The 26,976-nt window shown below is 41.6% G+C and overlaps 1 protein-coding gene and 1 non-coding gene across 7 annotated transcripts in view; one reads left to right on the top strand and one right to left on the bottom strand.

Moving 5' to 3' along the window:
- Nucleotides 1-3,333: 3,333 nt before the first annotated feature.
- PIP5K1A (phosphatidylinositol-4-phosphate 5-kinase type 1 alpha) overlaps nucleotides 3,334-26,976 on the top strand; it is a 37,907-nt gene continuing 14,264 nt past the window's right edge. The window contains exons 1-8 of one of the 6 annotated variants that reach the window (XM_025858341.2): nucleotides 3,334-3,849; nucleotides 11,728-11,808; nucleotides 13,026-13,064; nucleotides 21,894-21,925; nucleotides 23,613-23,693; nucleotides 25,315-25,445; nucleotides 25,867-25,984; nucleotides 26,152-26,304. In XM_025858341.2, coding sequence (XP_025714126.1) covers nucleotides 11,802-11,808; nucleotides 13,026-13,064; nucleotides 21,894-21,925; nucleotides 23,613-23,693; nucleotides 25,315-25,445; nucleotides 25,867-25,984; nucleotides 26,152-26,304 — 561 coding nt within the window. In that variant the 5' untranslated portion in view covers nucleotides 3,334-3,849; nucleotides 11,728-11,801. The other 5 variants (XM_073888452.1, XM_073888453.1, XM_025858339.2 and 2 more) reach the window with 5 other exon arrangements.
- LOC112813381 (U6 spliceosomal RNA) lies at nucleotides 16,357-16,461 on the bottom strand. The gene has a single exon (XR_003205519.1). It is a non-coding gene; the product is annotated as a U6 spliceosomal RNA (small nuclear RNA).

Below are 26,976 nucleotides of genomic sequence, written 5' to 3'. Positions count from 1 at the left end.
TAGTGAACCTTTCTAAAAACGCAGACTTTGTCACTCTTCTGCTCAAAGATCTTTAATGGCTCCCTAGCATCTACAGGTTCAAGTCCAAAATCCTTGAGCCAGAATGGTAGTGTGGTTAAGAGCATAGCTTTAGAGCCAACCAGACTTGAGTTTGAGTTTAAGGTCTTCTAGCTGTGTGATTTTGGACAAGTGGCGGAATCTCGGTTTTCTCATCTGTAAAAGTGCGACTGGGGGCGCCTGGGCTCGTTCAGTGGGTAGAGCGTGCGACTCTTGATATCAGGGTTGTGAGTTCAAGCCCCATTTGGGCAAGGAGCTTACTTAAGAAAAATAATAAGATGGAACTAATAATATCTGCCTTTTAAAGTTGTTGAAAAAGGGGTGGGGGGAGGGGGTGGCTGGGTGATGGACATTGGGGTGAGTATGTGTTGTGAGCGCTGTGTATTGTGTAAGACTGATGAATCACAGACCTTACCTCTGAAACAAATAATACCTTATATGTCAATAATAAAAAGAATAAAGTTGTTGAAAAGGTTAAGAGATATATTCCTTGTAAGTTGCTTCACACAGGATTTAGTAAGCACATAGATGGTTTAGTAGGTGATAACTACTATTAACACGGCATTCAAGATCCTTAATAATTTGACCTCTCCCTGCCTTTCTAGCCTCACCTCCTGCCTCATCCTGTCCTAGCATCACCTCCCAATTCTCTGTCGTGCCTGCATGCTTTTCCTTCTCCTTAAGATTATTTCCCTATCTTGTATACCTGGCAAAATTCTGGTTCTATGGGATGGTGAAGTCTTCTCACTCACCCACCTCGCTTCCTGGCACAGTTTCCATAACCATGGAGGTCATGCCTCCTCAATTCTCCAGAGTAGTTCCAATATCAAACAGTCTGTGGTATTGTCAAGACCCTGTGTCAACTTCTCCTCCCATCTCTTATTCTGAATATATGGTTGTCAAACCATAGTACCTGTATGTGCTCTATGATGGCAGCTATTACATTTTATTCTAATGATTTATATGTCTACCACATTAGCCTGGTACCTTTTTGAGCGCAGGGACTTTATCTTCATCTGTGTATACCAGGAATTCTCATAGTGCCTAGGGCATAGTGGGAGCTAAATAATGTCAATTCAATGAATGAATTAATGAATGACTAATTGAATGAATAAGACACTCATCCTCTCATTTTGCATCTAGGTTGATCTTGCCTGCCCCTAGCCCCTCCATTCCGACTTTAGGAACTGTTCTAAGACATGAAGGTCACTTTAATAAAGCTCTGTGTGTGTGTGTGTGTGTGTGTGTGTACGTGCGCACACACACATTATTTCTGCTAAGTTTGTATATGGGCCCTATTTTGAGATCGCCAGATTTTCCAAAGTATATGTTGAACTCTCTTTTCAATTTCCTTGGGGGCACCAAGCCAGCATGTCCTGCTTTGCCTCTGCTTCCACACCCTGCCACGTCACCCCAGTTCTGCTATGCCAGGAATGTTACTGGGGAAGAGTGGTTCTGTGACTCAGAGGACACCCCAGGGATTGAGTGGGAGTGGAGGCAGAGACAAGGTATGGGAGAAAAGATGGGAAACGCCCCTAGCCCCACTTTTTGAACTTTGCCTTCATCCATTCATATATTCAGGAGACATGTATTATGCACCTGCTTTGTGCCAGGCACGATTCTAGATGCTTGAGATCTAAAAATGGATAAGATGTAATCTTTGCCCTGAAATGTTCAGTCTTAGGAGGGAGACAAACTAATAAACAGACTGACAATCCAAGGTAGTAGGAGTAATAGTAGCCATTTTCTGGTACATAAAGAGAAGCAAAGATCCCTAAGAAGCTACAAAATAGGGATCTCTTTTCAGGAGGGCTGAAATCAAATACACTGATCAAATCCCAGGGAGAAGATCCCCATCTGACCTACTGCCTTGGTGAGTCAGGGCTTTATTGGTCTCTTTCCAATTTAAAATCAGAAACAGCTTTATATCTACACCAGCTGATTTCTAAAATAACTCAGGAAATGGTAGCAGCTCCATGCTTTTTATGAAAACAAGGATAATTTATTCAACAAATATTTATTTATTGAAGACCTATGAGCGAAATCCTGTGCTAGAGTGTGCTCCCACTGTCTAGTTCCTGTACTGTTTAGTTGGGTGGAGCGGTATAGGCAATTGTAAAATACTTTAGTGTCACACAATTCCATTGCTATGGAATGAAATGGCAACCCAATCATGTGAAGTTTGTCTACCTTCAGCACCCAAAGGAGTATGACTAATCCAGCAGGTGGCAGCAGGGAAACAATTATTTTAATCTTGATGAGATTGGCGTAGAAGGCAGAGGTAAATAGGCAGGGGGAGTTTGGGCTTTCGGGTCCTAGGTTCCCTTTCTAGAACCTGGAAGACACCCGGATAGAGGATAACCAGGGCATGTTGGGGGCTACAAAAGCAAGATGCCCCCCTCCATTTCTCTTCATTTATTAATTCCACAAATAATCGAGTCTCTACCATGTGCAGAGTCACAGATAGGAGAAGCTGGAAATACAAGAGTGAAACAGTCTTTGCTTACAGTCGGATCAGGGAGAGACAGGTCTTAAGATCCCCACCTGGGTTCATAATCTCCAGGGTACTTTGTTAAAACTGAGCAGCGTTAGTCCGCACACTAGACTAGAATCGTGTCCCCATGCCCTTTGGTGCACACATTAACAGAGTTGAGTAGTTAAGGGCTTGCTTGGATCGCGGGAAGACTCTAAGAAGGTCTGATTACTTTCCGTGGCCCTTTCTGACAGGTCTTCATTCATTCATTTATCAGATATTTACAGCATTCCATAATGGTGGCGAGCATTGCGTTTGAAGCAAAGTGTAGATCTGTTTTTAACGTCATTCAGAGGAAGGCAAGACGGCCGCGCACGTTATAGTAAACAAAGCAGTAAAGCCGGAAGAATATTTAGTCGCATGTGATGTTTTGTGATATTCGAGTGCTTAATATCTCTGACGTGACAACAGCGCTTTTGTCGGGAGTTCTTCCCTGGGCTCTAAAATTGAGGGGCGGCGGGGCGGCGGGGCGGCGGGGCGGCCTCTTCACTTCCCTCGAGCTCCGGCAACTCAACGCGGTCCTTTCGCAGAGCCGAATATAAACTGACCCACCGAGCCACCGTAGGGACGGTCTACAGTCGGAGAGGGCTTGTCTTCCACCGGTGGATTCGTTAGGGCGTGGGGAGCCCGCATCATATGACCAATAGCAGCCCCCCCGATTGGCTCTCACGGACTCCCTCTCTTCCCGATCGAGGGGGCTGAAACGTTGGAAAGGTTCAACGCATGCGCAGTTCCCGGATTTCCCTAGCCACCCGGAGTGGAGCGGTGGGGTTGGGCAATAAACAGGCTGTGGCTAGGGAGGAGGGGTGGGGGCATTCGTTCCGTTGGGACTTTTCACGCCCCCTTATTTCTTTAGGTGTGGTTAGGTTCAGACGCGGGGTCCTGGCAGAGGCTTGAGCCTACTGTCTTGTGAAAGGGGAAAGAAGCTCCCGAGGAGAGCGGTCGAAGTTGCGGAGAGGGTGCGAGACGGGAGTTCTCCCCTATGCCAGCCAAATGGTGCGGCCCTGAGCTGTTTCACGACCCGGCCCGACGTGTCTGAGAGAGGCCCCGGAGGGGGCAGGGAGGCGGCCCGCAGAACGCGGGTTCTGGGAAGAGACGTGGAGAAAATTCGATTCGGAGAAGAGGAAGAGCTCGATTGAAAGAGAGCGAGGCCGCTGAGGGGGAGGGGGCTGCCAAGATGGCGTCGGCCTCCTCTGGGCCGTCGGCGGCCGGGGTTTCATCCTTGGATCCCGCGATCCCTTTCGGCGCCTCGTCCTCAGGTAATCAGGGCGGGGCGTGGACAGGGGTCTGATGACTGTTGTGCGATGGGAACGGGAGCGAGACCTGGGAGGGCACCTGTAACTGGGGATGTCCGAGGAGTTGCCGGTAAGGAGGACAGAGGCCGGGCTTTCAAATAGGGCTTTCTGGGCGGACAGGGGGAGTCTGAGGAAAGGTTGGATTTGGTTGAGGAAAGGGAGGCTGTCAGAAACACTAGCTGTCTTCGAGGAGACCTAATTGGGGACTTGAAGTAGTGGGGTTAGGAAGGGATGGAGATTGAAGGTGGGGGTAAGAGGGAAACAAGGGAAACCGAAAGGAGCGGAGAAAACTAAAATAAATGGAGGCTTCATAAGTAGAGAGAGGAATTAGTGTGAGAGGCAGGTGGAATCCAAGTTATGGGGTTAATTGGATTAAAAATGTGGAAGAGAAGCCATGGAGTTGAAACATGTTTAAGAGTTATGTGACGCTTTCTTTCGATTGCTGCGGAGTTAGGGAACTGTGGATTTTGTTGGGGGTGGCAGTTGAGACATCTTTTTCCTTAGAGACTCCCGTTCATGCGTCATTTCTTCTCACTTAGTGCCCCCCCCGCCACGCGCACGCACTCGTACACACATATATGTTCTATCAAACACCCTACTTCGATGATTCTCATTTCTAGACTGCCCAATTTTGAGAAGGAATGGAACGTTTTGAAGGAAGGTGGAAAAAAGACCCTAAAAACAGGCTGAGAGAGATTATGTTGGGAATTAGGCCTGGGAAGGATGGTGTGGTTGGGGGAGGTGGTTCTGCGTGCTGTGGGGCAATATTGCATAATAGGAAATGGACTGGAAGAATGCTTAGGCTGTATCAGGAAATTGGCACTTGGAGAATGGAGCCAGGGAACATAGCTCAAAGTAGTTAGAAACTATTGGAGATTGAGGGAGGGCCAGGAGCCCACCAGAAAAGCAACAGATTGTGTGTAGGACGGCAAATGTGTATAAGCGTGGGGAGAGGGGTGGAGATTGAGTCAGAAACTGTTCTAGAGCTTCCATCAGAAATGTCTGGTCTTCCACAGCGACTATTACCTCTAAATTGTGAACAGGAGAGGCTGCCGGATGTTGGATGCAGTACTCGAGATGTTGACGTTTCCTTATGCCTGGGATTTCATCCTTGCCTTTTGAATTGGCTAAATAGAAGGTTCCACCTTTCATATTCCAGCTGGGATGAGTACGGCTACATGGTCACAGATACCTTCTTCATAAGCTGCAGTTTTATTTATGTGCATCTATTTTTAGTTTCTTGAGAGGTGATTTTTGCCTTTCCTGTAAAAGCATTAGAGGACCAGAGCAACTCATGTTGCATTTTAAGTGTGAAGGATGAAGTAAAATGACAGGTTTTTTTTATAGAGTAGTTCCTTAATTTAAAAACTTTTCTTTCCTTCCCCAATGCAGAAAGAACAATGGTTGTGTGTAGTCCTTAAACTTAACTGTCAAGTTAGGTATTTTATTAGAAACCACGTTAACCTTAAAAACGATGAGTTTATATCCTAAAATTTGATTCAGCCTCTATCTCATGGAAGTACTGGCCATGTGGACAGATTTAGGAGTAAAGGAAATATTTCTTTGTCACTTTTTTTTTTAAAGATTTTATTTATTTATTTGATAGCGAGAGAGGGAACACAAATGGGAAGTGGGAGAGGGAGAAGCAGGGAGCCCGATGCAGGGCTCGATCCCAGGACCCTGAGATCATGACCTGAGCTGAAGGCAGCCGCTTAACGACTGAGCCACCGAGGCGCCCCATCTTTGTCACTTATTGATACATCTTTCTCCTCTTCCATCTCTGCTCCTGCTTCAGATAGTCCTCCTATCTTTTGCAGATGTCACTGTATGATATTTTTATGTTTTTATGTTTTCTGCCAGCCTAGGGCTGGCAATTAGTAATTCAGATTGCATAAATGTTTTTGTCCTATTGTGTTTTCACCAGAAAATAAAATATTAGGTTTCAGTGGACCTTACAGCTCCTTGACTCCACTGTGTTCATATGAGAAGTCAAGGTATAAAAATGTTTAAAAATAGTTTTAGATTCCTATTTTTACTTTTGTTTCTTACACCTTCCCTCTTTGCTTCTTTGACAAATATTGAAGCAGTTGGATAAAGAAATTAAGAAAAATTCTGTTTGTAAATATTCCTGAAAACCTGATGGGATTTTTGTGTCCAGATACACAGTGTTGACTTTATTTGTGTATCTGCACTTTCACTTAGGTTTGGGCTTAGTAAATTTAATTTAGTAAAATATTTCATTTTAAGGATATGATTGAAGAGGATAGAATATTTGATTCTGATGCCAAAAAACTATTAAAAATGGGGTTTATTTTTATTTTAATTTTTTAAAAATGGGTTTTATTTGTGATTGAAGGTGAGTGTTGCTGTATCTGGATGATAGTACCAGGGGGATTAGGACATTGACAGGAATGAGTGATGGTTTATGATTTCCTAAATTGTTAAAGGCAACAAGGCTGGCCTTGTAGAAATTCGAGGTGTGTGTGTGTGTGTGTGTGTGTGTGTGTGTGTGTGTGTGTAACCATTCTAAAACCAGCTTATTGTTCTTATATGGTTAGCTGAACTCAAATTTTGGTGAAACTCTGAAATCCTAAAGGCAAGATTCTTTGGCAATGTTGAAAATAGATTCAAGATAAGAATGTTAGGATTCAGGGACAAATATACTAATGTTTCAGATAAGCCACTCATAACCTTCGGAGGCTCAGAATCTTTTGGCATTCAAGTTAGGAAGGACAGATTATTTAGAACAGTTGTTCCTGTCTGGATTATTTTACCATCAAGGCAGAGCTGGTCTTTTATACTGCTGATAAGTGAAATACAGATGGTAGATCAAACCATACATTCTAAGAGATGTTTGACATCTTTTCCCATTGGAGTAATTACCATGTTTGGATTTGAGGGAGGCAGTTATAAATGAGTATCAGCTTAGAGAAGTCATCATCATGTGTTTGTTCTTATACTTTGTTAATAAAAATTGATGCAGTTTGCCATCTAGTCTCAGCTGTTTGGTGTGTAAAGGAAATTTATTCCTTCTTTTGCTTTCTCCCCCATCCTTATTATTTGGACAGTGGCACCACTTAAAAATAAAATTAGCCCTGAAGAGGTGCTGTTGACAGTATGACCATCTGTCACACCAGTGTGCAGAGTCTGTTTCCCTATCTGTAATTTGACTAGTTTATCAGGAGCTTGAAATTCAGGGCCGCCTGGCTGGCTCAGTTGGTAGAGCATGTGACTCGCTCGATCTTAGGGTTGTAAGTTCAAGTCCCACATTGCTGTGTAGAGATTACTTAAAAAAAAAAAAGAAAAGCTTAAAGTCAGGTACTAAGTCCCTTTTTTTTGCTACCAGGAAGGGGGTAAAGAGTTTCTGTTTTGGAGACTTGATTTGAAGTTTGAAGGAGTTAGAAAATAAAGTTAGAATGCTAAAGTGTATACTGCTCCTCTGAAATAAGAGCTGTTTGATAAAATCAACATGTGACTCCCCCAAGGAAAAAGCACTTGAAACATTAGAAGATCATGAAACTGTAGTTCCTTTTTGTTTCAGACCAGAACATTTCTGAAATTGTCACCCTTCACCTATATGATTTTATCATAAGCACAAATGATTTGGAAGTAACTTTACAGCTCCTTTCCGACTGTATTTTACTTAACTACTGAGGGAAACCCCAGAGGACACAGGACTGAGCATTTTTGCTTGGGGCCTTTATCAAAGGGCCAGCCTCATCAGTCCCTGATTCTGGTGGTTTTGTTCTTTCTAGAAGAGCTTCACCAGTAAATCATGCTCTAATCTGGTAACACCAAATGGTAGGGATTTTGTAGTTTTTTTGGTCTGTGTTCTTTGCATCCAGTGTAAAACATTTGTAGGCTGATCTTCTCCCTTCAATTCTTCCATATTAGTGAAAAGTAATACAACTTAAGTCACTTTACTAGAGTGATAAACTGAAATTTGGAAATGTAAATATAGAACAAAATATCATGTAGTCAGAATATCACCAGGTACCATTTTGGTTGACATTTTATAAGTAGGTAGAAATGTTTCTGTTTGCTTTTGACATGGGATTTTGACATTTCTTTTTTTCTTTTGTTCCCTTGGTAGATTTTGCCAGAAAACTGATATCAGAATGTCATTGTTTTTGATTAACCTTTTTTTTAATTTTTGAAAAAGATTTTATTTATTTGAGAGAGAGTGAGAGAGTGCGGTGTGTACACAAGCAGGGGTGGGGGTGTAGAGAGAAGAGAGACTCTCAAGCAGATTCTGCGCTGAACGCGCTGAAAACAGAGCCCGAGGCCAGGCTGGATTCCAGGACCCCAAGATCATGACCTTAGGCAAAACCAAGAGCCGGATGCTCGACTGACTGAGCCACCCAGGCACCCCTGATTAACCATTTATTTCTGCCATGGCTGCCCAAGCCTCGTCAAGTATGATTATATAGATTTATTAGGTATCCAGTATCTGATAGTAATTGGTAATAATGGACTGATAAGTTAGCTTTGGATATCAAAATAATATGTTTTGCTTGTTAGTTTCTGTATGCTGTTTTGGGTTGATATAAAAGTTTTCATAACTTTGCTCAAACAGGTGCCAGCTACTAGTTATTACATATTTTATTAGCCTGTTTTTCTCCAATAATATAATGGAAACTATAGCCTGTGAAGTGATCAACAGAGATAACACCAGGCCAAAGACAGAACTGGGGATAAAGAAGGAAGGTGTTTATTTTATCCTTTAAGCCGGATATTTTCTTTCCTAGAATTTTTGGATGTTCTGACTTGACATAAAGAAAGCAAGAGCAAAGTTGTTAGTTTCTTCTTTTTCCTGGGTGTATTTCTTGATCACAAATAAATGTATATTTCAGGAAGTATGCTATTTTCTGATAGCCTGGTAGAGGGAATCTCTATTTCTCAGTATTCCAAACCCCAGCCCACCATTCAGTCTCAAAGAGAGAGTGTTTGGGATGATGGTATTTCCTAGAGGAAACCCCTTCCTAGCCCATTTCCCCTACTGCACTTCACTTCTCCACCCTTTCCTATCAAAAGAGCATTGTTTAGTTTCTAAGTATGTGTTGATTGGTTTTGTTCATATCTCCTATGAGCTTCCATCGTTCTTTTTACTGTTTACTATTTGAAGTGAACTTTTTTCCCTCAACTTCTCCATTTTTTTAAACTGTGTCTCCCAGTCATTTTTGTTTATCCTCCTGTGAAATTCCAGTCTGTTTGTAATGGTTGTAGACAATATAGATATTTTTTAAGCTTTTATTTTTAAGTAATCTGTATACCCAACATGGGTCGTGAACTTACAAGATCAAGAGTCACATGCTGTACTGACAGCCAACCAGGCCAGGCGCCCCTGTAGACAATATGTATCAGTTGTCAAACGTCTGATTCGAGAAAAGGCTCTTTTCTGTTGAGTCTGAGGAAGACTTTGGCAAAAAGTAAGTAAGGCAAGTTCCTTGCAGGGAGTTCAATATATCTTATTATTTGCCTTATATACTTAACTGAGTAATATGGAAGTAACCCAGAATAAGCACTATACCAAAGGATCAGTGATGTTAACGGGAAGTGGGCAAAGGAAGGTAAGCAAAGGAAGTTGTAGGGAGAGGATGGGAAGGGGTTTTTTTTTAGGAAACATAATTAGCTAGAGCAGAGTAGCTTTCCTGTGCACAGTAGAGGTAAACAAGCCCGGTAAACTTTAAATTTTCATTGACAAGAACCTGTATAAAAGGGATGACGGAAAAGTAACATATCTCTGATGTTCCTTGTAATTGCCTTGAAGTGCATTGTTGGGGCAGTTAATGTTCATTATGATGTAATTAAAATTAGACTTTCTCTGCTGAAACATGTTCATTCCAATCCAGCAAGAGTCATTGCTTTTTCAGGATAGATAGAGCCAGGTTTGGAAATAAGAGGTGGCAGTTTGCCAAGAAATCTCAAATATTTCTTGGCCATGGGTGGCTTATCCAGGAGACTCAGGTCTTTTATTTATTATTATTTTTTAAGATTTTATTTATTGTCAGAGTGAGAGAGAGCACAAGCAGGGGGAGCAGCAGAGAGAGAGGGAGAAGCAGGCTCCCCGCTGAGCAGGAAGCCCGATGCGGGGCTAGATCCCAGGCCCCTGGGATCATGACCTGAGCCGAAGGCAGAGGCTTAACGGACTGAGCCACTCAGGTGCCCTGAGACTCAGGTCTTTTAAAGAAGACTTTTTTTTTTTCCTTCCATATTTTCGATCAAAGTTTTAGTGCCAAGAGATACATATTTGAGACCTGAGAACCATGAAATATGCCTTGTAGAAGCAAAAGTTTATCACAAAAGGGAAATGTAGAGATATTTTAATTAACCTCGGGAGCTTATTACTAGTGGCAGAGGTGTTACATTGAGGTCGTATATTATCAAGATGAGTCTTAGTTTAAAAAAAAGAAAAGGATGAGTCTTAATAAACTTGTGGCTCATTCCTTGCTGCTTAGTTGGCTGTTATCTGAGGTGACCCCAGGACTGGTAGATCAGATTGCTTTGGAGCTTTTGTTTCTAGGAGCATCTTTGTCCTGACTTTTTCCTAGAAGATCCTTAGGAAAACTTGACAATTGCTAGGAAACAAAATTTAGTTTTTCTCTGGGATGTGGCTTGGTTCTCTTAATTGGCTTGGTTTAGTCCTTATGGAGGATGTAATGATGGTACTTATTTGTTTGTTTCTAAACACTAAGTTTTTGAGTACTCAGCACTACTTCTCAGGAGGTAGGCTGATATTTCAGACATTTCTGAGTATTTTCATTTGAAGAACATATTGTGCCTCCTACCTGCAGGGGTATGGTTAAAATGGCTTTCAGTATTTCAAGGTAACAAGGACAAAAGAGATTGCTTCAGATAGTGCCGCAGATAACTGGGCTGACTGTGTTTGTGTTTTGTTTTGTGTGGGTTTTTGCTTTTGCTTTTTTTTTTTTCCTTTTAAAACCTCTGGCTGTCAGTGTGATCAACCAAGAGAACCCCTAAGAGTTAGCATTTTGTTTCCCAAAAGTCTGCTTATATCGCTTTGTGCTCTGTGTAGGTATTATTGACACATTTATGCGGTAGTATTGAGCTGGGTCTCTGGGATTGCTTCTCTCCGACCTGCCCAGGCAAAACTCCAGTTGTCTGAGGAATGCACATCCGGCCAGCCTCTAGCATCCCCAAATTATATGTGTACTTCAAACATTGAAGTCAGTCACACACTGCCTCTTAGTTTCTCATCTGGTGGATGATGTCATTTCATCTCCGACGGAAATGCTTCTGCTCTGAAAGTGCAGGGAGAGGCTCTGGTACTAAGGCCAATTCTGTTTTGTTCCACATACTGGGGGGAAAAACAACTCTTATTTCGGAGGTTTTTACAGTTTGGAAATATCTTTATTTCAATTTTCTCCTCTTTTAAAGCCAACTCATTTCCCTCTTAAGTTTGCCTTTTTTACACTTCTCGGAATTACATTGATGATTTTTCCCTTCCTCTTCATTTCCTCCCTCCCCTCAGTGGGGAATCTTAATCTCCTGTCGTTCAATAGTAGCAAGCAAATGTATGGAGAGTCACAGTGGTGTTTTGCCAAGAAACCAGCCCCTCCAGTACCTTTTTCATTAGAAACACAATTTAGGGTGGGGCCAAGGACCAAAATGGAGTCCTTCCTTAAGACTAGGATGGAGTTACTCAGAAAAATATTCTGTGACGTGGTGTGATGATTCATTGTTGTATTTTAGCAAGAATCAATTGGGTTGTTTCCATTTTGGCACTTGACTGGTTCAGCTGCTTTGAAATTATTTTAGTAACATTAAAGGTTTCCCAGCTTATTTTCATAATTTAGCAGATAGATCTTTTATATCTTTCAGGGCTTTGGTATCCAGGAGATACGCTGAAATTAGGTATCCCTGTTTTATAGGAGAATATTGATGTTCTGGAGGACATGAAAGGTAAACCTCTTCAGAGAGAATCTCTTATATGTGCTGATGAAAGTTTGTTTCAGGTTGTACAAGCATCTCAAAGTAGTATGTGGTAGAGAAGGAGTGAGTGTAGAGGAGTCATGTGTATTTGTAGCTTGGGATTGTCAGCAGTATTCTGGACATTTTCTTTTTACATTTTTTTCTTCTAGTATCTCTCTGCAGCAGCATAATATGATTGTAATGAGCTTGAGTTAATGGGTGGGAGTGATGTTGGTCTGTATATGTGGGACTGTCGAGTAGTGGTTTACTGCGAAAAATGGAGTATATAGCAAAGAGCACAACAATAAAGTCATCCCTGTGTATCTCTTTTCCTTAATTGCTAAATTATTGATGTAATTATTTTTATATAAAATTTACATAGATAGGGAAAAATAGATATCTGTAAAGTTAGAAAATCAACCTAATTCCACTATTCAAGATAGTTATACTTAAACATTTTGACATAGAATCTTTTGGACCTTTTCAATGTGTATAAATAATATGAGTGAACTTATAGGTAAGTGTTTTACAAAAATATGGTACTATGTAATTTTTTTTACCCTTTTCCACATCCTATCCATTAAATATACATAAAAATAATGGTTTATGTATTCTATTTTATGGCTAGATTTATGTCACCAATCTCTTTTTGTTCATTTAGATTCTTTCCAGTTACAGTATCTATCCAATAATAGTTTTTTATATAATGCTGCAGTAAATATCTTTGTATATACATTTTTGCCCACTTGATTATTTCTTTAGAATAAATTCCCACTTCTGGGTCAAATTGTACATGTATGTTTTTAAGACTTCTTGCTAGATATTGCCAAATTACCCTCAAGAATGGAAGACCCTCAAATAAGATGTACACGCATTATTTTTTGAAAGGGTAGATGCCTGTATGCAAAGGAATTTTGTACCTGAAAATTTTTTGCCAATATGAAATCACTCCAGGGTGAAATGATTTGGCTTACAAATTTTGTGACCAGTCTTGGAATTTTTCTGCCAGAACTTTTCCTCTTGTTTTTTGGACGTTTACCTAGAACTACAAAAAAATCATTTTACATTTCACAGTATGGTGCTGGGGATCAGGTTAGGTCCTGTTCATAATTTTAAATTTCAGAGTTTTTTTTTTTAATATGCTTATTCTGCTGTAAGCAAGTAGAACCCCAAAAGTAAGTGATAACTTTCTGTTTTTCCTCATTTAGGTTTCAACTTTCTGTGCTGTGGGGTCAACCGTAAGAGAGGTAGATCTGATGTGTATCTGTGCTGAAGAAGCATGAGCTCCTTGCAGTAACTAGAAGCCAACTCCTCTTCCCCATAACAATTGCAGACTTTTTGTAGTGGTAGTACATGGCCTTCTTCTGAGAAGGCTGTGGATGTCTTGCAAGCATTATTTGACATTAGCTCCCATTTCTCTCTGCCCTCCCCAAGAAAGATGCTATTGTAACACAGAAGTTTCTTTTCCCACAGTTCCACAGTATAATATGAATCAATTGACTACCTTTTGTCTCTCTCAAAGTCTTCCTATAACTTCATTTCCTTTTGTTTCAGTAAATGAGTCTCAACTCTTCTTTTCCCTTTCTGCTGCATCTCTCATTTCCCCTGACCCTTCCCATCCTATAGATAGGTTTCATAATTCATAATGATAATAATAAGTGATAGTATTTGTAAGCATTTATTATATGTTAAGTGCTGTACATGACTTACTTAATTCTCTTAACAACCCTATGAGGAACATGTTATTTCTCCATTATACAGATGAGGTAACCAATGCCTAGAGAGTTTCAACTAACTTGTCCAAGGTTGCCTAGTTAGTAAGTGGTGATTTAGTATTCAAATGTAGGTGTTCTGATTTCAGAGCCCACATTTCTGCCCACTATGCTGTTATTGCTCCCCTGACTAATCTGGTAGACTGTGTGTGAACTAACTTGATTTTAAACCAGATTAACTGTTTGTTATTGAATGGGTACTGACTGAACCAGGACTCCTTGGTGAAGGAGAGAATAGTACAGAAGACAATTTCCCCTTCTGACCTTGGCTCTCCTAGAAAACAATTCTGAGCTCTTCTGTGCATAATATGTGGAGTTACTGATTCTTTCAGTCTTTTAGCAAATATTTTAGAAGTTAATGTGCCAGAAAAAAAAAAAAAGGTTAATTGCCAAGGATTGGTAACAGATTCTGCAGTCAATTCTAAGATCCCTAAAACGAAAAAGAGTTTGTGTGTCAGATGCCCTCTTTTTGTCCGCTGCAAATTCAGTAATCATAAGAGCTTTGTGCTTTTAATCAGAGCAAGTCATGGTCCCACATACACCGAAAAGAAAACTTTAACCTGGGATGAATGGAGCTCTTTTTTTCTCTGTCAAACTTTCTCTGTTAAAGTTGTTGATATTTTATTACAAAGACAAAAAGGTACTTTCTACTAGTGAGGACCTTAACATCTATAAAACTGTGAAACTGCTTTTTCAAGAATCAGACTTGAAAGAAATTTCTGCTGCTCTAGAATACAGGCATTATTTGGTTCAGAACAAGGATAAACTCACTAAAAGAAGTGAAAGGTATTTTCCTACTATTTTTGCCAGTAACATTGATGACTATTGCCAGAGGAACAGAGTTGTCATTATTGTTAACTTAAGACTGATGCGGGGGGTGGGGGGCGGTATCTGGCTGGTGCAGTTGGTTAAGTATTCGGCTCAGGTCGTGAGGTCGAGCCTTGCGTCGGGCTCCATGCTCAGTGCCAAGTCTGCGTGGATTTTCTCTCCTTCTCCCTCTGTCCCTCCCCCCCCCATGCTCGCTTGCATGCTCTCTCTTTCTCTCTTGAATAAATAAATCTTAAAAAAAAAATTGAGAGGAATTGAAGGAGGGACTCTGCTCTTAATCCTCTTTCAGTGAAAATGAAAAATAGATTTCCTTGTCCCAAGGGAAGGGGGTACCTCAGGGAAAGAAAATATGTGTTCACACTGTCTATTAGCAATTCTGAGATTTATTTAGTTTTTAGAGCATTCTAGCTCCCCTGGTGCTTTCTTGGCCCACCTAGACTTTAGGTGGCCAGGAAATTGAAAACAAGATTGTTTAGAAGAAAGAGTTGAATTAGGGATTAGGAATGTGAATTCCCATTCTGGCTCTGTCATCATCTTTGCTCTGTGATTTTTTTGCACATCCCTTATGCTTGTGTGTTTATTTATAAAAAAGAGGATTAGACGAAAAATCTCAAGGCCCTTTCCAATGATTTTTTTCATAATATAAATGGTTATTGATTTGTTAGCTTGACAATGGGCAAGTAGCTTAATTTGTGACTGAAGGAGCTGAGTTTTCAACTTGCTTTGTTTAAAAACCAACTTTCATGGGGCACCTGGGGTGGCTCAGTCGACTAAGCATCTGACTCTTGATTTCAGCTCAGGTCATGATCTCAGGGTCCTGGAATCAAGCCCCGTGCTCAGCACGGAGTCTGCTTGTCCCTCTCCCTCTGCTCCTCCCCCTCCCATTCTGTCTCTCTCTCTTAAATTAATAAATAAGATCTTTTTAAAAAAAATCAGCTTTCATCAGCAGCTATAGATTTCAGCCAGACTGAGCTTGCCTGGCCAGAGTTTTTAAAAATTCCCAAAGTGACATGGGTGCCTGGGTTGCTCAGCCAGTTAAGCATCTGACTTCAGCTCAGGTCATGATCTCAGGGTACTGGGATCCAGGCCCGCCCCGGGCTTCCCACTTAGCAAGGAGTCTACTTGTCCCTCTGCCGGTTCCCCTGCTCATGCTCTTTGTTTCTCTCTCTCTCTCAAATAAATAAATAAAATCTTTAGAAGCAAAATTACCAAAGTGAGTACACCCTTGCTTCTCTAGGATTTGGTTTGTTGTTGTTTTTGCTTCTCTAGGGCTTTTACATTTTCTTTCTGCAGAGGAACTGGGGTTCAGAGTTGCCATGGTTGGCTCTATATCATCTCTTGACCCACTCAAAAATAAGTTATATGAACCATTATTTTTTTCTGATGCAGACTGTGATGGCTTCATATCTTGCTTTTAGTACTGCAGTATTAGCTAGTTGTTTAGAATGTTTCTTGGTCCAGGACCTGTTAATGAGCAAGAGTCCCAACTTAGTGCAATATAAAAACAATGTCACTGTTAGAGCTTCATCTTGATGCTTCCTTTTACCAGAGAAAACCTCTCAGAAAGAAGCCAACTCAGATGAAGAAGCTTGATTATCCAGACTTGTTTTCTTTTCAGTATAAAGAACCTCCGTGTGCCCATCGTCTAGACTCAGCAGCAATATTTTACAAAGCTTGTTGCATCTATTCATCTTCATTTCCCCACTTCCACTCCCTGGAATGTTTTAAAGCAAACCCAGTCTTCATCTGATTTCAGCATAAATGCTTCAGAATGTTATTTCTGCAAATAAGGACTGTATTTTGGGGCAAAGGGAGGTAGGGACTTGTGACATAACCGCAGTAGCATCATCACATCTACGGAATAGTGGTTATTTAATTTCTCCTCTTGAGGCTCTTGTCTCAGAAACTTTTAAACTACTTTTTTTTTAATTTCTTTTTTTAAAATATGGAACCCTTCATGAATTTGCGTGTCATCCTTGCGCAGTGGCCATGCTAATCTTCTCTGTATAGTTCCAGTATCAGTATATGTGCTGCCAAAGCGAACATTACTTTACTATTTTTCTAATCAGCATCCAAACGAATTTCATACATTATATTTGGTGGATATATCTCTTAAGTACTTCATTTAATTGGTTCCCATACCCTGTAGTATTGTTTTAAGGATCAAATTAGCCACATTTGTAAGCTTTTAAAGTGCTATACAAATAAAAATTTTGTCAGTGGAGAGAAATACCCTTTCTACAAAGGTATCCGTTCAATTTAGTCTTGCAGCCAGTATTAAGGAGAACTGGGAGAATGTGGAGATGCCCAAGTGATGGCAAAAAATGCAGAAAAAAATTGTGAGCTCCTCCAGGTCAGGAACATAAAACTCTCTGTCCATAGTGCTTATGTAATGTTCCTGACATGTAACAGATTATCAGTAGTTTTTGAATAATTGAATGAGGAGGGGGAGCAGAAATAATTCAGCATTGAACTGGTATTGAGAGGTGTTAAAATTGAGCCAATGAGGAGAAGCCAAGCTGTCAGCCTCCATACCCACCCAGCCCCACCTTGGGTAGTGTGCTCTCTCCTCTTATAGCACATGCTATATGGTGTGGACTGATCATGTAGGAATTTTAATAATCCTTCAGAGTTTTGGCTTAGATGGGAGAGGCAGGTCCCTGATTTCTCAGGAGAAAGGTTTTTCGCCAAGTAAAGTAAATTTTAACATTAGAACTCTGCCCTATACTCTGTTTCCCCATCCAAAAAGAGAATGATATATATGGATCGTGGATTTGGATTATAAGATAATAATATATGCTTATCAGAGAATACTTATCGCAAAAATGCTAGAAAGCCAACTTTCTGCTGAACAATATTCTGGTCTTTTTTTTTTTTTTAAGATTATTTATTTATTTGAGGCAGGAGGGAAGGAGCGAGGGAGGGAGGGGCAGGCAGAGAGGGAGAAGCAGACTCCCCGCTGAGCAGAGAGCCCAAGCCACCCGGGCTCCATCCCAGGATCCTGGGGTCATGACCTGAGCCGAAGGCAGCCGAAGGCAGCCAAAGGCAGACACTTAACCAGCTGAGCCACCCAGGCAGCCCCAACAATATTCTGGTCTTATTCATAGGGATGAATCCCATTTCCCTTGAACATTGACTGGCTGACATTACCAAGCCCATTGTGGCCATGCTGAGTTGGCCTTCTTGTCTCTCTCTCTCCCGCACTCCCTTCTCCTTCCCCTGCCCTCTGCTCCTCTTCCTCCTCCTTCTGTACTAATAGGAGAGAAAGCTTGATTATGAAGTGAACAGGTACAATGCTGTTGACTCTTCAGTCTCATGGACTTCTCCAGTAGAGAGTTTCTCATTGGGCACCTGGGTGACTCAGTCGTTAAGCGTCTGCCTTCGGCTCGGGTCGTGATCCCAGAGTCCTGGGATCAAGCCCCGAATCGAGCTCCCTGCTTAGTGGGAAAGCCTGCTTCTCCCTCTCCCACTCTCCCTGCTTGTGTTCCTGCTTTCGCTGTCTTGTCTCTCTCTGTCAAATAAATCAATAAAATCTTTCAAAAAAAAAAGTTTCTCATTGGCAGAGACTTGAACCAAGTGGTCCAGCCTTAGCAGATCATGTCACTCTGTTCTTCATTGGATTTCTGGACCACCTGGGTGTTAACAGCAACATTGGTAAAACTCTAGGTATTTTTCTCTTCCCTTCCATTCTTCTGTGGTAGGTTGGAGCTCTGATTTGTGCCCCAGGAGCAAAACTTCAGGCAAGGAAGAGAGTAATAAGTCTTAGGTCTTTGTTCTTCTCCTCCTCCTGTGTTACTTGGTCTAATTATCATTATATTTTTTTAAAGATTTTATTTAGAGAGAGAGCATGTGCATGTGTGCACGTAAGCAGGGGGAGGGTCATAGGGAGAGAGAATCCCAAGCAGACTCTGTGCTGAGCGGGGAGCCCCATGCAGGGCTCTGTCTCACAACCCTGAGATCATGGCTGACATCAAGAGTTGGAGGTATATGGGACACCAGGGTGGCTCAGTCGGTTAAGCGTCTGCCTTTGGCTCAGGTCATGACCCAGGGTCCTGGGATCGAGCCCCACATCGGGCTCCCTGCTCAGCGGGGAGCTTGCTTCTCCCTCTGCCTGTTCTGCCTGCTGCTCCCCTGCTTGTGCGTGCTCTGACAAATAAATAAAATCTTAAAAAAAAAAAAAGAGTTGAGGCTTAATCCACTGAACCACCCAGGTGCCCTTCTTCATCATCATCATTATTTAGATCCCATTATCATTCTAACTGCTTCAGCTATAAGTGTCCTTGGGATTAATCCCAGTTTTGCAGTTGCTGATAGCTAAGCAATTGGCACCAAAATTCCACTGAGTGAAGTCCTCTCACCCTGGTTCTGGGTACTTTGCAAGAGCGTAGCAGCCCTAGAGCTACATGTTTGTGGGATAAAACTAGGAAAGGTAGCAAAATAGAGCTTTTCAGGGAGGTATCTGTGCCTTGAAATCACTTACCTGCCTCTTTTTTCTCCATTGTTTAACTTTGTCTAGTGACTGCTTATGTATAGAGGAGGTTATTTTCTAGGTAAGACTGTCAGACTAGGACTGGATGTTGGCCCTTCTTGGTTCTGCCAGATCCCTTCCAAACCTTTTCCTCTGTGGTAAAAAAGGAAGGGATAGGCCAAACACTGACCAAGGAGTCCAGCATCAGTCTTTGTCTTCTCAACTGAAAGCATACTGATTTTCTCAGTGAGAATCAGTGATTCTGTAGTTGCATGTGTGCACTTGCAGGAGGGTGTGGTATTGGTGGGGCCGCTCAGGGGTTTGGGAGGAGCCAAGTAATTTGAGATGCTAATTAAAATTCCTTGAGGGTCTAGGTAATTGAACATTAAGCCTTGCTGTGAGCCCAACTTTACTCTTGCTTTAGAAATCACATAGAAAAAATATATTTGTATAGCACGTTATGGTCCATTTGATTTAGCTTATCACATCTAATCTTTACATAAGACTTTTTTTTTAAAGATTTTGTTTATTTGAGAAAGAGTGAGAGAGAGCACAAGTATAGGGGAGGAGCAGAGGAAGAGGGAGAAGCAGACTCCCTGCTGAGCAGGGAGCTTGATGAGGGCTCAATCCCAGGATGCTGGGATCACAACCAGAGCCAAAGGCAGACGCTTAACAGACTGAGCTACCCAGGCACCCGCAAAACTTTTTTAATGATGTAGGCTCTCCACAATGTGGAGCTTGAACCGACAATCCTAAGATCAAGACTTGAGCTGAGATCAAGAATCAGATGCTTAACTGACCCAGCCACCCAGGGGCCCCTACATAAGCCTTTTTTTTTTTTTTTTTTTAAGATTTTACTTATTTGAGAGAGAGAGCACCAGCATGGGGGGATGGGTGGGGGGAGAAGGAGAAGCACACTTCCTGATGAGCAGGGAGCCTGATGCCGGACTCCATTCCAGGACCCTGGGATCATGACCTGAGCCAAAGGTAGGCACTTAACAACTGAGCCACTCAGGTGCCCCTGTAAGGCTTCTAATATAGGTTCATTTTTTAGTTAAGCATAGAGAACAATTTGCCTGATCTAACAGATTTGAACCCAGGTCTTCTGATTTTTTAAATAGCTCAGCATGTTGACTCCTGGCTAAAAGGTTGTTAAGACATAAAAGGTTAGACCTTGGGGCGCCTGGGTGGCTCAGTCGGTTAAGCGTCTGCCTTCAGCTCAAGTCAACATTCCAGGGTCCTGGGATAAAGCCTCATATTGGGCTCTCCGCTCATTGGGGAGCCTGCTTTTCCTCTGCCTGCTGCTCTGCCTAGTTGTGCTTGCTCGCTCTATCAAATAAATAAATAAATAAATCTTAAAAAAAAAAATAAAAGCTGAGACCTTTTTTCCTTTGTTGATGGACACCTTAAATTTTATAGTAAGTCAGTAGCCGTTTTAGTCATAAATCTGGGTTATCCTGGCTATTGTTCCTTGGAATCTTTAGCTTGGGATTCCAGTACTAATTTACCTCGTTTTTTACCCAGCTGAAGTTGATCTAATTGAAGATGAAGCATCTATAAAGGGTGTAGATTATTGGGCTTTTCTGGTTTTCCAATTTTCTGGGTCATTTTATGCAGCAGATCTTCCTAACAGCTAGATGACATTTCCATTGCCTCCTATTTTGGGAAGAGGAATGAAAACCATCTGTTCCCCATTTTTTGCTACCCTGACTCACTATAGGGAAGGAAATTTTGCTGCTCTGCTTACTGGTAACAGAAATATTTGGTCTGTGGCCTCTCTACAACTAAGGGCTATTATCACAACCTTTCCTCTGAGCCCAGCTATATTCTGAAATTCTCAGGGCCCTTGATTATTTGTCTTAAGCAATCATAATTAGAGCTTCACCTTATTGCCCTTAATCCCATGTGTTGCTGTTGCTGCCTCATCATTAATCCAGCGTATACATACACTGAAACTGGGATCTTTCTGCTAGGGTATTATTGGAGATCCATCCCATTAGGCTCCTCTTTTTAATTTTCTTTAATATGGCTAATCTTTATTCTCTTTGAATTCGTTAGAATTAGATTGAAGGTATGTATCATAGTCTTTGAAGATAAAAGTCAACATTTTCCAATATGAAGGGTGGGGAGACAGGGACAGTCTGTCTTCCTGAGTGGTCATGTGTCTCCAATGTGATCATTGATGAAGGTTATGGGGATGGCAAACCCTTGAGAATTGATTTAACCTTTCAGAGTAGATTTTCTACAGATATATTACTTTAGTCACTTTGTAAACATATTTATCTTTCCTAAATTTAAATGGATAAAAGCCATAATACTTATGAGATTGAATCACATACTTATCTTACACATCTGCACTGATTGAATATTTGGTAAGTAAAACTCACTTTAGTAAGTAAGTAAATGCCAACAAATTCCTGTTGAGTTTACAACAGAAATCAAGATGAGGAGGTAGGGATGCAGAATCTTCATTATTTTGACATTGTATTTTCTCATCCTTAGGTGCTTTATCTCCATAGATCAACTCTTTACCTTTTTCTGAAATAATTCATAGAGGAGTAAAGCACCATAGAAAAGCTCTGAAAGTTCTTACCTTTTTAACTGTACAGGAAAAATTATTAAGTCCTAGACTCTCCAATGAGTCCTGGTTATTTCTTATGCCCTTTCTCTTTCAGCCATGGTATCAAATGAGACCCTCTTGACTCTGATGGTTAAATGTATCAAGAACAGATATATTTCCTGGAAAAAAATATGAAGAATGGAGTAAGAAAAGGGACTAGAACAGGAATGGAATATGCATAAGGGTTCTGTGAATATGGAGGGAGAAGAGGAAGGGATATTTAAAATCCCCATCCAAAAGGATTTAGTATCACAGAGCAAGAGGCAGGAGCTCATTGTCAGGTTTAGTTGGACTCAAACCCCAATTGTTTCAGTGTGCTTGATAGAAATTGTGGGCACTAGTGTGTGTGTGTACACTTCTGATTGTATTTTGTTTATTCTTTTAACAGCATCAGGAATCAAGAGATCCATGGCGTCTGAGGTGAGTTTGATACTGATACCATATTTCTGAAACTTTAATTCTGGGATAGAAGGATACCTGTTTATGACATCTTTATTTTCCCCCCACTTGGATCTTGGAAGCTAGGCGGGATTCTTATATCTCTTTGGTAAGCTAGAGATTATACATCTGCTTTTTTTTTGTTTTTAATATTTATTTGTCAGAGAGAGAGAGCACAAGCAGGGGGAGCGGCAGGCAGAGGGAGAAGCAGGCTCCCTGCTGAGCAAGGAGCCCGATGCAGGATTTGGATCCCAGGACCCTGGGATCATGACCTGAGCCAAAGGCAGACGCTTAACCGACTGAGCCACCCAGGTGTCCCTATACAACTACTTTTGTTATAGTTTATTATAGATATTAATTAATAGCTTTGATTATTATAATAAGTCAATAGTAATTGATTGAACATTTTTTTAATGTATCAAATGTAGTGTACCAAAGAGTAATAATTTAAGTATCCTTTATTCTTATTTAATCTCGTAAACACTCCTGTGAGCTAAGTACCATTGCTATCCATGTTTTACAGATAAGTAGAGTGAGGATTAGAGGCTCTGTAACTTGCCCAAGGTCACACAATTAATAAGGCTGGGATTAAAACCCACACAATTTGGCACTAAAGCCCCTTCTTTGGATTTGCTGTTACTGCCTCCTGGTTGCATAGCTTCGGTGAATTTGAAGAACTTCTTTTAACCAAACAGATGTTAGTTTCCTAAGTTTTTCTTTTCTGTGCAGAATATCTTCCATTTGCTTACCTTTATTCTTATTCAGTATTTCCCAAACTTCTTCTTATTTCTTGCCTCTCTCCTGGGTTTTGTGACAGAATTTCAGAATGCAGGCCCTCTTCGGCCTGGGATTTTAGGTTTTTCTCTTAGAACCTCTTCCAAGATCTTTGAGATGATATATTGAGGGTTTTCTGACATTAAGGGCCTTAGCAAGAAGAGTAGAACTTGAATATCAGGCCCTAGGATCATGCACTCTATTTACACTGGCCTTTTTGCCTCTGGCTTATTAACTTAATGAGTATTGACATCATGAAGAATACCTTTGCGTCTTTTGTGCTTCGTCTTGATGTGGGGAATAGCCTTCTAAGCTCCACTCTACCGGTATTACTCCTTCCTTATTTCAGGGGCAATCCTGTGGGTGGAAAACAAAGTCATATCATGTTCCCAGGAATCTCTTCAAGACACCGAGAGCTTCTATCTCAGAGGAGTCATCTTATTGCCTCAGCTTTTTAATTCCCAGGCTTGCAGTACTTGTATTTGTGAGCGGCTAGATCATTTTTACTGGTGAATGCACTTGGAGCAGGTAGTGTTCATGTCAGGTTGAAGGTTAGACACGTAGAAGTTTCTGAAGAAAGCTGGTGAAAAAAGTAGGCTGTTTCATAGTTCTCTTGTTTCTACTTTTCCTTAATGTAACTCATTTTTTTATGTCCTTTTTTTTTTTTAGGATCAAAGGTGAAATATGTGTCCCTTGGAATTTTCTGTGTTCTTTTAGCCAATTAATTCATTGGGAAACAACACTAAAGCTGTGTGGGTGTTGTGAAGATTTTATAAAATGTTCTTAACCTAGAACGGGTGGGTTGAGTGTTCAGTTTGTTTTAAGGTACCATCACGGTAGCTGTATGGTGTTTTACATGGGGATCATGTGCTAATTTTGACTCTTCTTTTTCCAGGTGCCTTATGCCTCTGGCATGCCCATCAAGAAAATAGGCCACCGAGGTGTTGATTCCTCAGGAGAGACGACGTATAAAAAGGTGTGTCTGGGTGGAACCCTTTCATTTTACTCCGGGAGGGGATAGTTCTGTCCCCTTGGTTGGTATTATTCTCCACATTGTGTCTCATTTCTTGATATCCTAAGCCTTTGCACAAAAACTATCATAAAACTTGAACTTTAGAGTTTACTTTCAGTTCTGGACCACTTTGGGAGGTGCTCAGGCTTCCCAAGGGACAGTGTTCAACCTTTCCATTGAGCGTCTATACCTTGTTTGATACAGGGTGTGAAGATTTCTTGGATTCCTGTTTCTGGCCCACATAAATTCTTCTTATGTGTGTTCTTTGCCTTTTTTGCGCTGTCGGGGACCTGACCCTCTCTGGGAATGGGCTCAAGGCTCTTGTCAATTCAATAGATATTTATTGAGCTCTATTTATGTACTGAACATTGAGACAAAAAGATGAGTTTCTAAGCTAATTGGAGAGGCATACACTTCAAAATCTAGTTTTATATATATATAATTGGGGGGGGTAATCTCTAGCAGGGCACCTGGCTGGCTCAGTCAGGAGAGCATGTGACTCTTGATCTCGAGGTGGTGAGTTTGAGCCCCACATTGGGCATGGAGCCTACTTAAATAAAATAATTTCTGCCCCTAATATGGGGCTCACATTCATGACCCTGAGATCAAGAGTCACATGCTTTACTGACTGAGCCAGCCAGGCACCCCTCTAGTTATCATTTTAGTGCCTAATGAGGACTGAGTAGAAATATAAGTAATTTAATACTTGGTGAGAGTTGGGGATGAGGGAAATCATTAGAACAGAACTGACCAGTAGAACTTTCTACAGTGATTGAAATGTGCTATAATCTGTGTTCTCCAATAGTAGCTACTAGTCATACTTGAATGTGGCTGGTAAGACTGAAAAGGAAGATTTTCAATTTTTATTTTAATGAACTTAAATAGCCATCTGTGGCCAGTGGTTAGTGTATTGCACAGCACAGATCTAGATGAAAGGCTATTTTCCCATATGATTGTAAGAGTGAGGCTTTTGAATTTGTGTTTTAACCATAGTGTAATAATTTTAAATCTAAACACTTCTCTCAGAAATAATTTGAGTCTTTCAGGCTTTCTTCTTCAATTAGGAACTTTTTTTTGCCACCCTGTCGTCCTTGGGAGGATCAGGCTTTCCCTTAAAGGACTGAAGCTTCTGTAGCCAGGTAGTCCATCAGAATATCAGTAAATTTTAGTTACATTCTCTATTTCTTGAATAAAATGTTTGGAGAGACCCAGATACTCTGCACGCAGGAATCTTTGGAATGAGACTTAAGATTGTTCTCTCAGTACAACATATCTTGCAAATGTTGATATGGAGAGTGGCTTCCAACTGTAGATATGGAGAGGCAGGAACACCTTGCCTAGCTGAGGCTGACTCAGACAGTCCTGCCTTTGCTACTGTGTATCTTCATCCCCTTCCAGCCTTCACCAGTCTTGACTGCCATGTAAGGCAAGAGGATGGAGGAGTTGGATCGCCCTGGCTTGGTCTGAAGTACTAGAAGGGCGTTTGCTTTTGAGTGCTGCTTCTGGCTTTTCCCTCCTGAGTTTTTATTGTTCTGATCAGATATAATACTAGAAACTTTCCTCTCGTTTCTCTTCTATTTCTTAGACAACCTCATCTGCCTTGAAAGGTGCCATCCAGTTAGGAATTACTCACACTGTGGGAAGCCTGAGTACCAAACCAGAGCGTGATGTCCTCATGCAAGACTTCTATGTGGTGGAAAGTATCTTCTTCCCCAGGTACAGAGGTTAATGTTCAGGGGAATGTCCTGGGAAGTGTGGCTTTTTCATATCAACCTCAGGCCAGTTTTAGGGGTTCAGGTCTAATTTAGGCATGTGCCCAATGTCCAGTCCTTAACTTGATCTTGGGGTGATGTGGGAATAGAGAATTCGGAGAGCAGATGCTGTCCTTTGAATGCTTCCACGAGCCTCTGGCCTGTGGAGTGAGCCCTAAAAAGCAATTCAGTGCACTGGGTAGCCATTTTTTTAATCCCCATGTAGTGGCTTTGTCCCACGAAGTAACTGACTCATCTAATCCCTCTGGTTCTCTCAGAAGGGATGTACTGACCTGCCTTTGGGTTACTCTGAGTGTCTGCCCAGCGTGGACTCCCTGGGTGACAGGTACTGATAAATTACAGCTTTTTCTATTTTAACCCCACAGTGAAGGGAGCAACTTGACCCCTGCTCATCACTACAATGACTTTCGATTCAAGACCTATGCACCTGTTGCCTTCCGTTACTTTCGGGAGTTATTTGGTATCCGGCCTGATGATTACTTGGTAAGCTTCTGGTTCCTCCAGTATCAGAGGGATCCTCCCAAAAGAAGACTCTCTCCACAGTCTTGCTCTAGTTTTCCTTTAGAACAGAATTGCATCTGTACTTAATTTCTGGTTGGACAGGCCCTGGTATTTCTGAAACTTCTTGTTCTCTTCTTTCTGGGCCCCAGTATTCCCTCTGCAGTGAGCCACTGATTGAACTCTGCAACTCTGGGGCTAGCGGTTCCCTCTTCTACGTGTCCAGCGACGATGAATTCATCATTAAAACGGTCCAGCACAAAGAGGCAGAGTTTCTGCAGAAGCTGCTTCCAGGATACTACATGGTGAGGGAAGAGGAGCACTGGTCACCTCTGCTGCCCACTCCCACTCCTGGACAAGGCTGGGGGGCTCTCATGGGGCGCCTGGGTGGCTCAGTCAGTTAAGCGTCTGCCTTCGGCTCAGATCATGGTCTCGGAGGTCCTGGGATCGAGTCCTGCGTCAGGCTCCCTGCTCAGCGCGGAACCTGCTTCTCCCTCTCCCCATCCCCAGCTTGTGCTCTCTCTCGCTATCCATCTCAAATGAATAAAATCTTTAAAAAAGAAAAAAGAGGCTGGGGGGCTCTCTTCTGCAGGGCAACACAATGTCAGCACTTAGGTCTTAAAGATGTAGTTCATTTTGGGGCTTTTTGCCCCATCTCTCTTGCCTCTCTGGGGCTAAAAGGGGTTTTGGTTATCTGTCCTTTTTTTTTAGGATTTTATTTATTTGAGAGAGCGAGAGCGAGCATAAGCGGGGTGGGGGGAGTAGGGGCAGAGGGAGAGGGAGAAGCGCACTCCCTGCTGAGCAGGGAACCCCACGCGGGACTTGATCCCAGGACCCTGGGATCATAACCTGAGCTGAAGACAGACGCTTAGCTGACTGAGCCACTCAGGCGCCGCATCTGTCCTTTTTTTTTTTTTTTTTTAAGATTTTATTTATTTATTTGACAGAGACATAGCGAGAGAGGGAACATAAGCAGG

Source organism: Callorhinus ursinus, unplaced genomic scaffold, assembly GCF_003265705.2.
Source record: "Callorhinus ursinus isolate GAN/ISIS: 27379988/994484 unplaced genomic scaffold, GSC_fseal_2.0 scaffold90, whole genome shotgun sequence".
NCBI classification, from domain to species: domain Eukaryota; kingdom Metazoa; phylum Chordata; class Mammalia; order Carnivora; family Otariidae; genus Callorhinus; species Callorhinus ursinus.
This window is presented reverse-complemented; position numbering and strand designations above follow the sequence as displayed.